General features: G+C 33.1%; 2 protein-coding genes and 1 long non-coding RNA gene across 3 annotated transcripts; 2 read left to right on the top strand and 1 right to left on the bottom strand.

Moving 5' to 3' along the window:
• Window positions 1-505: 505 nt before the first annotated feature.
• On the bottom strand, window positions 506-1,864 carry LOC130891390 (ATP synthase subunit b, mitochondrial). The gene is made up of 4 exons (XM_057796109.1): window positions 1,647-1,864; window positions 1,432-1,547; window positions 1,068-1,316; window positions 506-995 (listed from the first exon to the last, which is right to left on the bottom strand). Exons 1-4 carry the CDS (start codon window positions 1,672-1,674, stop codon window positions 633-635), a joined length of 756 nt encoding a protein of 251 aa, XP_057652092.1. The 5' UTR covers window positions 1,675-1,864; the 3' UTR covers window positions 506-632.
• A 516-nt stretch (window positions 1,865-2,380) lies between these two features.
• On the top strand, window positions 2,381-6,260 carry LOC130891079 (uncharacterized). The gene is made up of 4 exons (XR_009058847.1): window positions 2,381-3,431; window positions 4,288-4,546; window positions 4,640-5,329; window positions 5,543-6,260. It is a non-coding gene; the product is annotated as an uncharacterized LOC130891079 (long non-coding RNA).
• Window positions 6,261-10,770: 4,510 nt separating this feature from the next.
• Window positions 10,771-14,470, top strand: LOC130891246 (inducible metalloproteinase inhibitor protein). The gene is made up of 2 exons (XM_057795865.1): window positions 10,771-10,857; window positions 14,246-14,470. The coding sequence occupies exons 1-2, from the start codon at window positions 10,794-10,796 to the stop codon at window positions 14,434-14,436; spliced, it is 255 nt and encodes an 84-aa protein (XP_057651848.1). The 5' UTR covers window positions 10,771-10,793; the 3' UTR covers window positions 14,437-14,470.
• Window positions 14,471-15,649: the final 1,179 nt, after the last annotated feature.

Raw genomic sequence — 15,649 nt, 5'->3', positions numbered from 1 at the left:
CTGCATATTCCAACACCTCCTAAAATTGTATCTACGCCCTTGCCCAGAGCCACCAATGTGGCTAATTGAATTAAAATATATTGTTGCTTTTTCTTCAACCGGCGCTGCGGTCGTTTGAGTACCAGGGCCTTCTCAACAAATGACTGCCAAACATGATGCCTCTAACGTCGAACCATTAGATAGATCCGATTCGCTGTCTTCAGACGGGCCTCTAGGATGAACGCCTCCAAATCTGGCTCGTCATACATCTGTCTCAGCTCAGCATTCCTCCAGGTCCTCCACGCACAGTGAGTGACTTCAGGTCATTATCTTCAGTTATCATGAGGTTGAAAAATAAGGTGGATAAAGGATCCCCCTGCTTCAGCCCTCTTCATCTTTGAAAACTTCATTCAGACAATACTCAGTTTTATCCAGAGTAAATGTTATCATTTGAAATTGATTAATGCTCTGGAAGGTAAACATCCGGTCTGTCATGCTTAACTCTTCTTTAAAGAAACAATATTAATTCTCTGAATAATTTATTATGTTTTACAGTGTATAATGCAAGATTAATAACAAAAAATAAGAATTAAAAGATGGTATGCTACACTTTTCTCTTACTTAAAAACTGTACAAAATAAGTTTATCCATATTTAAGCCTTACTTAACAAAGCTAAATCACTGATACATTTATTAATATTCTGTTTTTCTTGATCGGGAGTGATTGACGACATGACTTTCGCTACTACATAATCCACAAGATTCTTTTGAGTAATTCTGCGTTCAATGTTTTGTTTCTCAACTTGGTAGTCCAAACGTTTCTTGACTTCGTAATATACATTCATGATACGATCACGGTAATTGGCCTCTAATTGAAGAGCTACATTCTCACGTTTAGCTTCAACTAGTATATTTTGACCTTCCATACTCCACTGAGCTTTTTCTTCATCTGCAATTTGTTCACTGAGTGCTTCTTTCTGGTCCACCCGGCTCTGGTTCCAAGCTTTTTCATATTCCTAAAATTGAAAATTATTCATATGAATGTTACCCTCAAGTTGAATATTAAAGGATTCATTAATAATTCTTACATCAACTTCTTTATCTAAATATGCTGCCAATTTTGGTCCAAACATTTTAATACCAACAACCCACATGATTAAGAAAGAAAGTCCATTGTAGAATTCATGTTCCAAAACGTAGATCTCCTTACTGACCAAATAAGTGGATAGAGTAAAAGCAAATGTGTAGGGTCCTGTAACACCAGTTTTTTTGTAAAAGAATTGAAACCATTCTTCTGGTATAAATCCCATTCGTACTTTTCCTGGTTCCTGTCTCACCTATTAAGCAAAAAAATGCAATCAATGTTTATAATTTGTAACATAAATATAAAATTCTAAAAGCATATAAACTCTACACTTAAAAAAATAAAATAACTTCAAGGTTGACACATACAGGTCTAGAAAATGTAACTTCACTTGATTTTTCATCGGTTTTAGCAACTTGAGTGTTAACCGCAGACGTACTTGTAGCCCTTAAACAGGTTGCAAGAAGGGATTTTGAGGTTTGCCCTAAAATATAAGTATCTACTTTAAAGACGGACCTATTACATAAACCTACGTTAATTGATTTCAAGTTTTTGAAGAAATACGAACATATAGATTTCTTACCCGACAATATTGCAACTCTAGAAAGCATTTTATTATTTTTTATTGATCAATAGGTTTATGGAATTAATATATACTTAAAATTTTGATGTAAAATGTTGGAATTAGGTGACAACCCAACCAACCACTAACTAAACGACGTTAATTCACGGAAATGTACGATCCGATTGACAGGATCACATAAACCGTGAAAATCATAAAACGGTAACACTTGATCATTGAACTATTCTTATGAGCAAATTTATACTAGATGTATCTATGTTTAACAATGCCCACACAACATTTAGGTTTATTTCAACAAGAAAGCAAATGAAAGTTTAATAAAGGATTTTGAAATAAGCATTCCGGGTATGCTCTGTTGAGCGCTCGCTGTCAACATTTTTTGTTTTATGTATCTTGTTAGTTGATGACTGTTTCTTTTCAAAACGAAGGCTATTTTGGTTGCTTTTGTTGAACTTAACAAGTATTACATGAAGTGCTACTTTGTATAGATAGCTCCTTCTCAAAGAATTACGAGGTGTATTCATGACTCAATCATTTTTAATGGCATATAGAGATAGTCTTTATAAATCAAAACAAAATTATAGAGAATAATTCAAACAGTTCAAATACATTTTTTTCAATTTCATAAACGAATTCAATAATTTTTCTTCTCAGAAAGGTTAAAATTTGACGTTTGATCACAGAATAAAATCAATTTAACAAATATCACTTCCGCTACGGTTATAAATTAAATGCACTCTGAAACATGGCATCCGCTACAGAACGTGTTGAGTTTGTAGCGTATGTGCCACCTGCCACCCAACGATTCCATTAGAGCTCTACAATAGTTGCACAGCGGTTTCGTCCGCTGTAAGTGACTATTTTGCTTTTTTTGGGATGAAATAATTTCTATTGTGAACTTTCCAGCTAATTCGGAAACTCACAAAACAAAATGTTTAATGTTTGGGGTATGTTTTGTGGGAAACTTTAATTTATGGTTTAGTATTCCATGGTTGTCCATCTTCATATTTGGAATTCTATGTCAAAATAGGTTAATTTATTAGTAATATCTCAATTTATCAAGCAATTTGTAGTCATGGGCTGGACACTCATGAGCTTGACATCCGAGTATATAATCTTTTCTTGACACATAGATTATATACACTGGTGCTGAAATTGTGCAATTGGAAAGCAACTATTGCATGTATGGAAATGGTTATTCAAAAAAATAAATATTTATTCATTACGAAAGTATAAAAATGGGTACCCGAACTTTTTTTAATTCTTTATTTTACATTTAAGGAAATTTGTATTTTTTCAGTTGTAATGATTTTTATGCCTTTTTCGGGATTCACTAAATCAGTTAAGTATGTGTTTTAATCAATTTGCTCCTATAGAAAGAGTTACCTCAAACCATTGACAAGAGCTCTAGAACATAATGAAAAATTGAAATACACTTCAAAGATCATTCAATTGGACCAGAATCATTATTTGCTTGTTATAATAAACTGTATAATGGAGTACATGGCTGTGAAATCATTAAATTAACCAAAAAATACATTATATAGGTTACCTACTATGATAAACCAATATGTGGAACACCTTTAGGAATAAAATTTCATGATGAGTTGTTATATGTTGCTGATGAATACTATGGAATTTTGACAGTAAATGTTCATAAACGCAAGTTTGATGTGAAGAGAGGTTTCAAATAACATTAGCTAAAAATGGTGATATATACTAAACCAATACCTCAACTAATGTATAAAATGGTTTCTTTGAATTCTTATCTTATCCATTTGACAGGTAAGAGAACAAATCTGTTTTTACATTTATCATTATTTGGTACCAAACTTGATCATAATTTCAGTCCCAGACGATAAATACATAAGTATTTGAAAGCTTGGAATATATATTAGAGTTCGCACAGTTTAGTGTTTAATTTTGCCACATTCCCAATACAAAATTTATATATATATATATATATATATATATATATATATATATATATATATATATATATATATAATTGTAACAAAGTCTGCCAGCTGAAGTATGAGCGTTTTCTTATTGGGTGGCAATGAAACACCAAAGTAGACTAACTTTTATATATATTTTGAGCTTTCGAATACTTATGTATTCATTGTCTGGAAAATAATTAATTACGATTTGCAGTTGCTTTAGATTGTATTAATCGTTGTAAAAACTTGAAATTCATGGAATTCAATATTCAAAATGATGTCTATAATTTTTAATTGAATAAACGTAACATTTTGATTTATAAGTAAATATTTATAAAATGTTTTTGAGTTTTTAAAACAAAATATCTAATTATTATAATTGAATATTTAGATACTAATAATTTTATCATCATCAATGAATTTTTTATATTTCGTATTTATGTCAGTTGTTTAGATTGTCACCTCCAACCCCATTAATATATCATAATAAATTAATTATTTCCATCTTTTATTAATGTGAATCTGAAAATAATATCCGTATTTATTGATTTTATAATTATATACATTATAAGACTTAATATTTAAGGCAGTTTGTACACTAATACTAGGTTCTTCATAGTTTGATATTTGTAGGGTACATTAGTCACATTATTGAAACCGTATAAATTATCTCTTTGTAATTTTCCTTACATTCTATTCAGATGTATACGAAAAGCACCCAGAGATTGCAAATGAGCTGAACGTATGTGATAAACGTGGGCAGAGTAGAATAGAGACAGCCAGAATTACTCAAGGCAATTGTGAAATTAGTGAGTCATGGTGCTTCCACTGATGCAAGAAGGTGAAGTGAAATTTTGAGCAGCTGTCATTTTTCTATCACAGGATGATAAGACAAGAGTGCCATTGGGGATCACAGCAGCAAATGAACAAGCGCCTATTTTAATACACTTGGATTATCAGGTAATACGATTCTTCGATAAAATTTCAAACTAGTATCAATTTTCCAATTAAATAAATATTGAATGCAATCAGTTCATTAACGAATTTTTCTAGGTCAAACTTTCAGACCACGATTGGGTGGTAGTTGAAAGGCACAAACTTATACCGTCTGTCTACGCTTTATTAGTTGTTTTGCCTGATATGATGGGCTCTGCAAAAGCTGTAACGTACTTGGGACCGATTCAGTTGTGATTAGAAGTGGCAAGCACTCAAAATCAACTGCTTCTACTTATGCTGTTGATTTTGAATTATTAGAAATTGAGTCTTTCAAGCAAAATATGCTAGATGAAAATGGTTTTGTGAAACCAGTTGTTTTTTTGTCTGTTGATGGCGGGCCAGATGAAAACCCGTGCTACACCAAAGTTATTCAGCATGCGATAGATCATTTCTATAAGTACGATTTGGATGCAATATTTATTTTTACTAATGCACCGGGAAGAAGTGCTTTTAATCCAGTAGAAAGAAAAATGGCACCCCTCAGCAGAGAACTGGTAGGCGTTGTACTCCAACATGACCACTTTGGAAGTTATTTAGATGATAGTGGAAAAACTATCGACAATGACTTTGAGCTAAAAAATTTTGCTTTTGCTGCAAAAGTTTGTGGTGGCAAGTAAATGCGTAGTTGATGGTTATGAAGTGATGGCAGAATATGTAGAACCACAGGAAGATATACCGATCCCTAATTTACCATCACAGCAAGTGTGGTATTCAAAGCATGTGAGAGAAATTCAATATTTTCTTCAGGTAAATAAAAAAAAATTATAAATTTTAGAGAGATTAAAAATTTAAATTATAGTTCCAAAAATTTTTATTTTAGTTTTATTTCACTCTTTTTTCATAAATATCAATGAATGCATGATAAATGATTTTGAAAATTCGTAAACGTTGAAATACCACAACATTTACAAAATTGTGATATGGATTCAAGTGCAAATAATCACTTTATAATTATTTTAGATTCCAAAAGGCTCTAAGGAAAATTGCTGTAAACCCGCTAGAAGTGGACTGAAACAAGTTTTGGCAGATGGGTTTTTGCCGCCGCCGTACCCACTAAAACAAACTTCGACAAAAGTCGAAGTTCTTCAGCCTGGTGTAGATACACAGATTTGCTTTGGAGACTTACTATGCCGTATTGACATTAAACCAGAACATCCAGGATTCACTAGCATGCCATATGACTGTTTTTGCCCAAGTGTGGCTTGTATTTCACTACAAAAAAATCTCAAAATTCATAAGCAAAGCATACATGGTTCATCTGTGTCGTTATCAGAAAGAGTCAAGCTATTTTAAGTTATTGCAAGACGAGGCAAAGAAATATTAATAAAGCAAAAAGCAGAATCAGAACACGTCGGGTGGGTGGACGAAGAGACTCGATATAGAAAATGTTAATATAATCAATTATTATGAACTTGAGAAAAATTCTGTTCCAGAAATTCAAGAGGGGTTGGAAAATCCTTTTACGGACGATACGAAATGATTTTTATAATTGTACTGATTAATCTAAAATGAGTGTATAACTTAAGATACGCCAAAGACATGTTTAATAATCCAAATTCTAAAATTTATTTATTTTTAATAAGACAAAAAATGTATCAGAGCAAATAGATAGTCATATAATATGACATTAGATAATGTAGCTTGCAATATTTAAGTTAAATAAACATGTATAAGCAAAGCATCGTTTTTAAATAGCTTTTTTATGGGCTATGTAACTCGTTTTCTTTTTCGAGACGTTGTTACGTTATCCTAAACAGACTGTTGACTGTAGCCTATATTCACTCACTAGAGTCTCAATTATTATAAAGAGATTAAAAACTTGAAGGACTTTGGAAAGTCTAGGTAGCAATTAAGATTCTTCAATTTGTCCGAAGAAAATTCCATCTAATCAAAGATTCATTCACATTTTTTTCAACGCCAGTATTTTTTCTCTGTCACCATTTTTTGCTAGCTTTACATTTCGCGAAGATGTTACTTCTAATCTCAAAGTACCCTATGAAGACAAATAGTGTCGCATTTCCCACAAATTCTACTAGAAATATACTTATCATAATTGGAGAATAATGAAACGTACATAAGCCTTGAAATAGCAAGCCGATAAGGTAATTATACAAAGTTCACCTGTTTATTATCATAACAAAATATTCTTTACGTTACCTTTGTATCCACAATTAGTTTCTTGTCGTTAAAAATAATTTATCAGCAAGTTCTCTCCTTGAAAATTAATTTTTCTGTTTCTACCTTGAATGGTTGTAAACGGCTGGTTTTTGTCAGCTTATTTTTATGAGGAGGTTTTGTCAAAACTATTTTTTCGTATGATATAAGTCTATATACTACTTTTAGAATGATTAAAAAAAATTATTTGCTTGATATTGAATTCTAACGAGGCGTCATTATTGAAAGAGACAATAATTTCACTCATTCAAATATTTGAAGTATTAACAGGTTTGATGTTTATTTGTTTATTGTAGCAGGCGGTTTATAACAGTATTTCTTCTAAATAATTTCTAGGAAATTCTATTTATTTCTTTTGTTTTTTTTTGTTCTAGAACTTTGTAGAATTTTGATATATATGATTTTTGATGTATATATATAAAGCCCTCGAATATAAAGAGTGTAAATAAATACGAAAAACGTTACATTGGTATCAGAAATGGGATATTGTGAATAAATAGTGACATAAAAATGGTCAAGAGACTAAGTAATCTGAAAATGACAGAATTGAAAGCCGAACTGGAGAATCGTGAGTTGAAAACGTCCGGTAAGAAGAGTAAATTAATAGAATAACCCAAAGTGGCACCTCCCCCTTTATTTCGTCCACTTCGACGATATTTCTGTCCATATGTCGAACATGAAGGTCGATATTGAAACTATAAAAAATGATATTTCGGCCAATTTTTATAGCAAGATTTCCACTATGAAGGAAGATACTTCGACAATGAAGAGCGACATCTCTGCCGAAATTTTATCACTGAAAACCGGCACTGCCATTGACGTCGAAAACAAAACCTCATATCTACAATTGGATATCATAATCCAATAGAACATATGAATATCTAACACACAGAATCATGCAATATACAAGCACCACTCAAAACATAACAGACCGGCAGGTCTACACGAGTCAAAGCCTCAACATTCGACGGCAAGACGTCTTGGGGCAATCACATTAAACAGTTTAAGGCAACCGCTAGAGTAAATAATTTGCCCGATAAAGAAAAAGCAGTCAACTTGGCCATCGTACTGCGAGAAACGCCTTAGATGTACTCCAGGCCATACCTCTTAAAGAAACTGACGACTTCGAACAGCTGAAGAAGAGGGACATGCTTTATAGTCACGAACATCTAGGACACCTATACCGCTGAAGAACCGAAGCGTGACGAAACCCTTCAAGAGTACGAAGTAGACATTGCCCAATTTCTGTGATTTGCTTATCCATCAGTACCAGAAAACATGATAAAATGTTTGGGCATCCAGGCATTCATTGATGGCCTGCGCGATCACGATATTCAGAGGCCGCTTCGATGAACCCATTTGAAAACCTTAGTAATTAGTAGATGTCCTCACTGCTGCTCTTGAGTATGAAGCACCCACGAAAGCTTCAAAATATAAAGGAATATAACTAAATTAGTCGCACGCCATCTGATTGTGCCATAACTATTGGGTAACTTAGTTCTAGATATATTAGGCAGAAATTCTTGTGGATCACGAGTCGTGCGGGTTGCTTTTTGCCTCTGTGATGCCAGCGCCATCTAGAGGTGAGATACAACTAGGCGTGGACCATAGCACCATACTTTTGTCTTTCAATTCTTCTAGAGAATTACTGAAAGATGGTGAACTGTATTCATTGGAAAAATAATTACCTTGTCAGGCTAAAAAATGAGTCTTGGTGAGATGAGAGTAAAATTTCTATCAACATATATATTAATTGATATTTAACAGCCCGCCAATTTTTTTAGATTCACATCAATCCATGTATAGAGAAAATTTTGGGTTTTTTGCACAGGAAATTATGAGAGTGAATAAGACTCCGTAGAAGACTGGAAATATCGAAATATCAAAGATGATCTAAGATCAGTTTAATATCTAAATATCTGAAAATATCTCAATTACTTCTAGTAACGCAAAACATGAATTTCAGCAGGGAAATTGAAACCAAGTGGAGAGAAAGAAACACTATTTGTGTATTGGTATGTCGGTTCATCGAATGGAAAGGTATAGGGTCACACATAAAATGATTTAGGAGGCTTGAAAGCAATGAAAAAGAGTAGAAAATTTATTTGGACATGAAGATGAAATGTGATAAGAGTTGAATCCTGATTGTTGACGAACAAGAGAAAATAAGCACACCATGGTGCCGTATGCACAACAAGTAGAATACAAACAGGGCCGGATTAAGAATTATAAGGCCCGGGGCTGAAGTAATGACGGGGCCCCCTTAAGGAATTCGGAAACCCGGAAAAATTCACAAAATAATATCAATAAGTTAGATTTGTGGTATCAACACGTCAAAAAATACAAAAATACAAAATGGCTTAATCCGGCACTGAATACAAACCTTGCTACTGACACTTTTTCTTTTAATTTATTGCGTAACCCTGGTTTACTTTTTTGACGTCAAACTTTACACTAACACTTCTAATAAGTTATTGTTTGTTGCTATGGTATCGCAATATTTTGTTTATGCATGGAACTGGTCTAGGCTAACTAGATATCAATACATCCTCGTAATCCTTTGACGTCAATGATAACTCATCAATGTTTAGAATTCCTTTCTCATTATAATAATCAACAATATTGCATAAGGTACGTAGTGCAGTCCATGAGTTATTAGCATAAATAAAATATTATTTTTCAATATATTCTCTCTATATTTCTATGCATTTTCAAGAATGTACGGCTATAGTTTCTATGCCACCACAAAAATTTGATGTCGTACAAAATGTTCTTACATCACCCGTTTAATTTTATCGTCGCTGTTGAATCTTTCACCAATTAATTCAGTCTTCAGCTTTGCGAACAAAAAATAGTCTAATGGGGCCAGATCAGGGTTATACGGTGAGTACTCAATATCTGCGAAGCCACAATTATGTACAGTAGCCTTGAAAAGCGAAGCAGTGGGGAAGGGAGCATGATCATGAATCAAGAACACACCTCGACTGATTTTGCCTAGCCTTTTTCGATAATTTTCTGACACAACTGCCTTCGTAAGCCAGAGTAATTTGCTGCATTCACAGTTGAATTTGATTCCTTAGTCAATCGAAAAGATACCCTCGCAGTCCCACAATATTGTACTCAGAAGTTTTCTGACGTCCCTTATTTCACCGAAGTTCATTGGCTCAGTCGAGGTGTAGTTTTAGAAAGATTTTTTTCATTACGTGAACCTATTCAAGCTTTCATGTTAGAAAAAGGCAAACTAATTGATTATGACAATCGCTGGTGGATTGATTGTCCCTTTTTGGTGGATACGAATAAATACTTGACTGATCTAAATATAAAGTTACAGGGTGAAAATCTGATTGTCACTGAAATGTATTCATACATTCGAGCCTTTGAAACAAAGTTAAGGCTGTGGGAAAATCAGGTAAAAAATCAATCTTTGGACCCTTTGCATCATTTATCCATTCAATTTTGAAGCTTCACAGGCACCAGTTCATATGCAAATGGAGTTGATGGATCTTCAATCGGACAATATTTTGAAAGAAAAATTTAATGAGATTAACGCTCTTACATTTTATACACAATATTTCAAGAGTTTGGATAATAACCAGGAACTAAAAAACATGTTTTCCGTTATGAAAATAAATAAAAACAAACATCGCACGAGACTTACGAATGAACATCTCCAATCAATTCTTAAAATATCTACAACAAATATGTTCAATGAGCTTGTCAACAACAAGAGAAGAAAAAGGTATCCGGATCCTCGAGCTCAACAAAATTACCTACCATCTTTTATAACTTTGATATGATTTTTAACAACCGTATATTATATACTTATATAATTTAATAAATTAAATGTTATATTAATTAATTTCCCTTTGTTTATGTCGAACGATTTTACTACACACAAATGCAAATTATGTTTTTATTCTGTTTTATTTCTATTTGATTCTACGCCATTGCCTTAACATTTCAAGTAGATAACATTATATTATTTTGTATAACTGCACTGTATTTCAAAGCCATGAAATAATATAAACTCGTTACCATGAACTTTACAGTGTCAATGTGTATTTTATTTGCTGTTATTAATTTTCCTTCGATACATTCAGGTAAAAAAGTGCCAAAGAAGAAGAATATATCTTATTTTCACTGTTCAGATGTTTCTAAATGTTAATACAATAAAACTTGCTTACATAATAATTATTCCTATCAGAAATAATCATTGATACAACAATTAACGTTATCAATTATGCATTTGATTCTTGATTACTTGCAGGAAATTAGGAATTACGGTTTTACTAATAAATGGAATGGTTGACTTCCGGTCCGGTTTTATTGAATTGTATGGAATTGTTCTTCAGGTTTTCACTAATTTTTACTTCCAATAATAATTGATTAGCGAACTATCTCTTAACATTGTTAACAGACCAAGAAACAACCTTCTAGTTAGGTTGGGTTTTGTTAGGTTTACTACATCTTAGTTTAAGTAAGTGGCATAACTCGGAAAGACGAAATTTTACTATTAAATATTCCTATAATGAGAAGAAAGTCAAGCAATTCAATTATTGGTGAACCGGAAGTAATAATTTCTGTCAAGTGGAACCTCTAAAAGGCTAAACTAACATCCTTTACTGGGTATATCAAGGGTGTCTCACAAGTCTCATCTAGATAGATTATCATTCAGTTTTTCAATCTAGCTGTATGCATTTTACTCCTTAATGATTCGCCTTCTATTCTTTTGAATAAAAAACATAAAACGACAGCACAAAAACAATCTCACCATCAATTTCCTGGAACAGTCTGTGTGAAAGTTAAAATAATGTTGGCATTTTTTATTCTGCACACATTCCAAAGAGATTGCCGCGAATTAAGTCTTCTTGAAAGAAATTAATGTACTTTGATACAACATTGTTTTTTAGGAGCTGTAGAATTATTCACAACTGTTCTTTTAGGGACGCTCTTCCAATGAAAAGTATTTGTCCTACTCTGCTCACTCTGAGTAAACACTTCTAACTATCATTTGCGATGTTTGGTAGAAATTTTAATAAAGGGTTTTCCAATAAGAGGTGTTATTTTGAACAGCCCGCTATTTCGGTAAATGTCACTTTTGAAGCTGTCATTTTTTGACATTTGACAAGTAGAAACTACGCCATTAATGAAAATGGAACGATACACGTATGGAGTGTAGAGAAGGAGGAACGTCTCTGGGTTAAAAAATGTGAGCTGATTTTTGATGGGTAAATAGGTGGCGCTGATTATAGAGGGTATTCGCTTGAATTTTACGCGCTGATTTGAAAATAACTGTATAGTAATGCTTTAAATAATGCACCGTGATAATGAAATTAGTAGTATTAAAATAATGAAACGATTAACAAAACAGAATCTCGTTAAATTAACTTTATTATTTAGCTATTTATTTGGTTTAGATAATACATATATTCTAATATGAAAAAAAAGTAGAATCATGTAACAATAATGAAATAGTATAAAAAAAAACATTTTGGTTGATTAAAATAAAATATTGAATTTTATCCGTAACTAATATAATAATTATAGCGATATAATTAGATCAATAAAAATAATAGAATAATAAAAAAAATATTTCAGTTCATAAAAATAAAATATTGAACTTCATTAGCAACTAATATAATAGTTATAGTCATATAAAAATATCAATAAGAATAATAAAATAATTGAAAATAAAACATTTTGGTTCATAGAAATAAAATATTGAACTCTATCCGCAACAAATATACTAATTATATATAATATAATATATATATAATAATTATAGTTTTGTTAAAATATCATTGGTAATTAGCTTATGCAAGCAGGTACAGAAATATATCAAGTTCTTAATAAAAAATAAAAATCTAATAAGATATTAAGGATTGCACAACTTTTCACATGAATATAATCAAACGTCAGTCACAACTTTGATAATTTCTTATACAGTAAGTGTTTAACTTCAGATCTCAATCCCATAGTACAATTAGCGCCACGTATTATCCCTACAGAATTCAGACCATATTTTAAACGTACCGTCCATAAGAGATGTTACTCCTTCTCTACACGCTTAAAATTCACTATAAAAATGGTAAAAGTTTGGCAAAGACGGTTCGTGAAATTAAAACATTTTTGGGTCGACGTGTAGCACCTTTTCGGACCGCAATACAGAAATTGGTGGAAAAATTTGAGCTGTTGGGACAAGTTAGTGATGTGAAAAATAAAACTCGTGCACGTCGCTCAAGAACCTCTGAGAATATTGCTGCTGTAGCCCAAAGTGTTGAAGAAAACCCAGGTTTGTCCATTCCTCGTCGTTCTTTGGAATTAGCCATTCCACAAACGTCGTTACACCGTATTTTGCATAAAGACTTGGATCTTAAGGCCTATAAAGTTCAGTTAACACAAGAACTCAAGCCGGCCGATCATCAACAACGTCGTGTCTTTGCTGATTGGGTCCTTGAAATGCATGAAAATGATCCGGAATTTCATCGAAAAATCATCTTAACTAATAAGGCCCATTTCCACCTTGGTGGTTACGTCAATAAACAAACTTGTCGAATCTGGGGCTCGGAAAACCCAAGAGTTATCGTTGAAAATCCTCTCCATCCTCAACGCGTGACTGTTTGGTGCGGTTTATGGTCTGGCGGTGTCATTGGACCTTACTTTTTCGAAAATGAGGCTGGAGCAACAGTTACGGTTAATGGATTGCGCTATCGAGAGATGATTAATGATTTTTTATGGCCGGAATTGGATGGTATTGATTTGGACAACGTTTACTTTCAACAAGACGGCGCTACGTGCCACAGAAGCAACGAAACCATCGATCTTTTACGGGAAAAGAGGTGATCACAATTGGCCACCGAGATCTTGTGATTTAACACTATGCGACTTTTTCCTTTGGGGTCACGTGAAAGATAAGGTCTACGCCAACAGTCCAGCATCGATTCAAGACCTCAAAGATGGAATTCGTGAGGCTATCGAGGACATAGGGCAGCCGCTTTGCAATTTGGTTACGGAAAATTTCATGAAAAGGATATGGTCCAGTAAGCGCAGTCGTGGCGGCCATTTGGCTGATGTTGTGTTCCATTATTAACGGCATACCTTCCTCTTTATAATGAAATAAACATCCGATCATTTATCTCAAAAAATGGCATTTTTCTTTGAATATCAAAATAACACATCTTATTGGAAAACCTAGATACTATCAAACTTCATAATACACACAAAGGCGTTGGGATCATACATAATCTGACCCTGTTAGGATCAGGTATAAATATAAGGGTAGATTTTATTCTATTGTATCTCATATTTTAATTGGAGGGGACTAATTGACCGTGAAAAATTGTATTAAAAACATTTGAAAATCCGAGGGATATAAATGATAGCAGAAAAAAGTATTTTGATATCGTTCGGTCACGTCATTTTGATCATTTTAGAATACTATTAAAATTTGGTCTCTATTTCTAAGTAATAATAGATTCAATTTTCCAGATAGAAGGTGTAAAGGGCCCAATGAACATTACGCTTGCGGTAGTGCTTGTCAAACAGCATGTGAAACTTTAGGCGAACCGTGCCCTATAGTGAACGTCAGATGCAATGATGATTGCTTCTGCAATGATGGATATGCTAGAGACGACGATGGTATTTGTATACCACAAAAGAAATGTCCTCCAAAAGATTAGTGATAAGTGATAATAATAAACGATAATACAACTACTATTTGTTTTAAATTTAATATTAACTAATTATGTATTCTTCCAATTTGTTAGTTTTCAACTTACTTTTGTAAAAATCAGGTTTTTTCATTAAAATCTTCAACTAAATACACTTTTCAGTTTGATGTGCTTCAAAAGTGTGTTTCTTGGTTTTCAAGAACTATATTTATTTTCCACTTCTTAGTTCGATTTGTTGTTACAAATAAAACTGTAAGGAAGAAATTTACAGTGATAATTTCTAAAAAAAAGATTGTCAATAAAAATCAATTTCTAACAGTGTGAATGGGATTTGAACCCACGACCGGCGATTCCAGGGGTTGATGCCTTAGCCCGCTAGGCTAACGAACGGGTGTTAATAAGTCGAAACAACCTAGTTGAAGCACAGGTGACATTGTATAAAGAACTCGTCAATTTTAGGTTTATGCTTTATGTCAAAATTTTTATCTTTACCCTACTTAGGTTCATCCCTTGATAGCAACGCTGTACCAGGGCTATTTAAAACACTCGAAACCCGGAAAACCTTAAATCATGACACGCTGTATTAATTGGTCTCGGTTTCAAGATCTGTGTGTAAGACCGTGTCCTATCTTAATAAAACAAGAGCCTCTGGGTGCTAAAAGCTCCTCTTAGTATTATTGGTTGGTGTAAAAGTAATTTCGGTTTTGTAGTATAAATAAAACACTCAATTATATATATTTCAGTTTCATTATTCCGCACTCATAAAATATCTGGTCCTTATCAGCAAAAAACAGAACCAGGTGCGATTGAAGTTCATCTTCATTTGTGAAAGTTTGACTGTTCAAAGAATTCTGCAAATTTGGAAATAAATGGTAATCAGATGGTGCCAGATCAGGGCTGCATTGGGGATGTGGTATCAGTTCCCAGCCAAGCTCCAATAGTTTCCCACAAGTTTCCAAAGATATGTGAGGTTATGGTGGAGCATTTAACCTTTTCGATTTGACAATTCTGGTTTTTTTTATTTGATTGCTTCATCCAGTTACATTAATTCCATTCATTGCTTTTTTGTTGTTTTTCAACTTTCGATGTGGTTTGTGCTGGTTCATCGTGTTTGCTCCATGATTGTTTTCGAAGTATGTTACTGTGAAGGACCCATTTTTCATTCGTGAGGTACCCAAATATTAAGCTTCTTAAATAGCGCTAGACATTTTAAGTGTTTTCC

Source organism: Diorhabda carinulata, chromosome 3 (genome assembly GCF_026250575.1).
Source record: "Diorhabda carinulata isolate Delta chromosome 3, icDioCari1.1, whole genome shotgun sequence".
Lineage (NCBI taxonomy): Eukaryota > Metazoa > Arthropoda > Insecta > Coleoptera > Chrysomelidae > Diorhabda > Diorhabda carinulata.
This window is presented reverse-complemented; position numbering and strand designations above follow the sequence as displayed.

Excerpts from the sequence above, each read along its gene's own strand:
- LOC130891246 (XM_057795865.1), top strand. The coding sequence starts at position 10,794 with ATGAACTTTACAGTGTCAATGTGTATTTTATTTGCTGTTATTAATTTT. Across the intron at positions 10,858-14,245 it reads TTTTCCTTCGATACATTCAG|ATAGAAGGTGTAAAGGGCCC; the intron begins GTAAAAAAGTGC and ends TCAATTTTCCAG.
- LOC130891390 (XM_057796109.1), bottom strand. The coding sequence starts at position 1,674 with ATGCTTTCTAGAGTTGCAATATTGTCGG. Across the intron at positions 1,548-1,646 it reads TAGAGTTGCAATATTGTCGG|GGCAAACCTCAAAATCCCTT; the intron begins GTAAGAAATCTA and ends CTTATATTTTAG. Across the intron at positions 1,317-1,431 it reads AAGTTACATTTTCTAGACCT|GTGAGACAGGAACCAGGAAA; the intron begins GTATGTGTCAAC and ends TTTGCTTAATAG.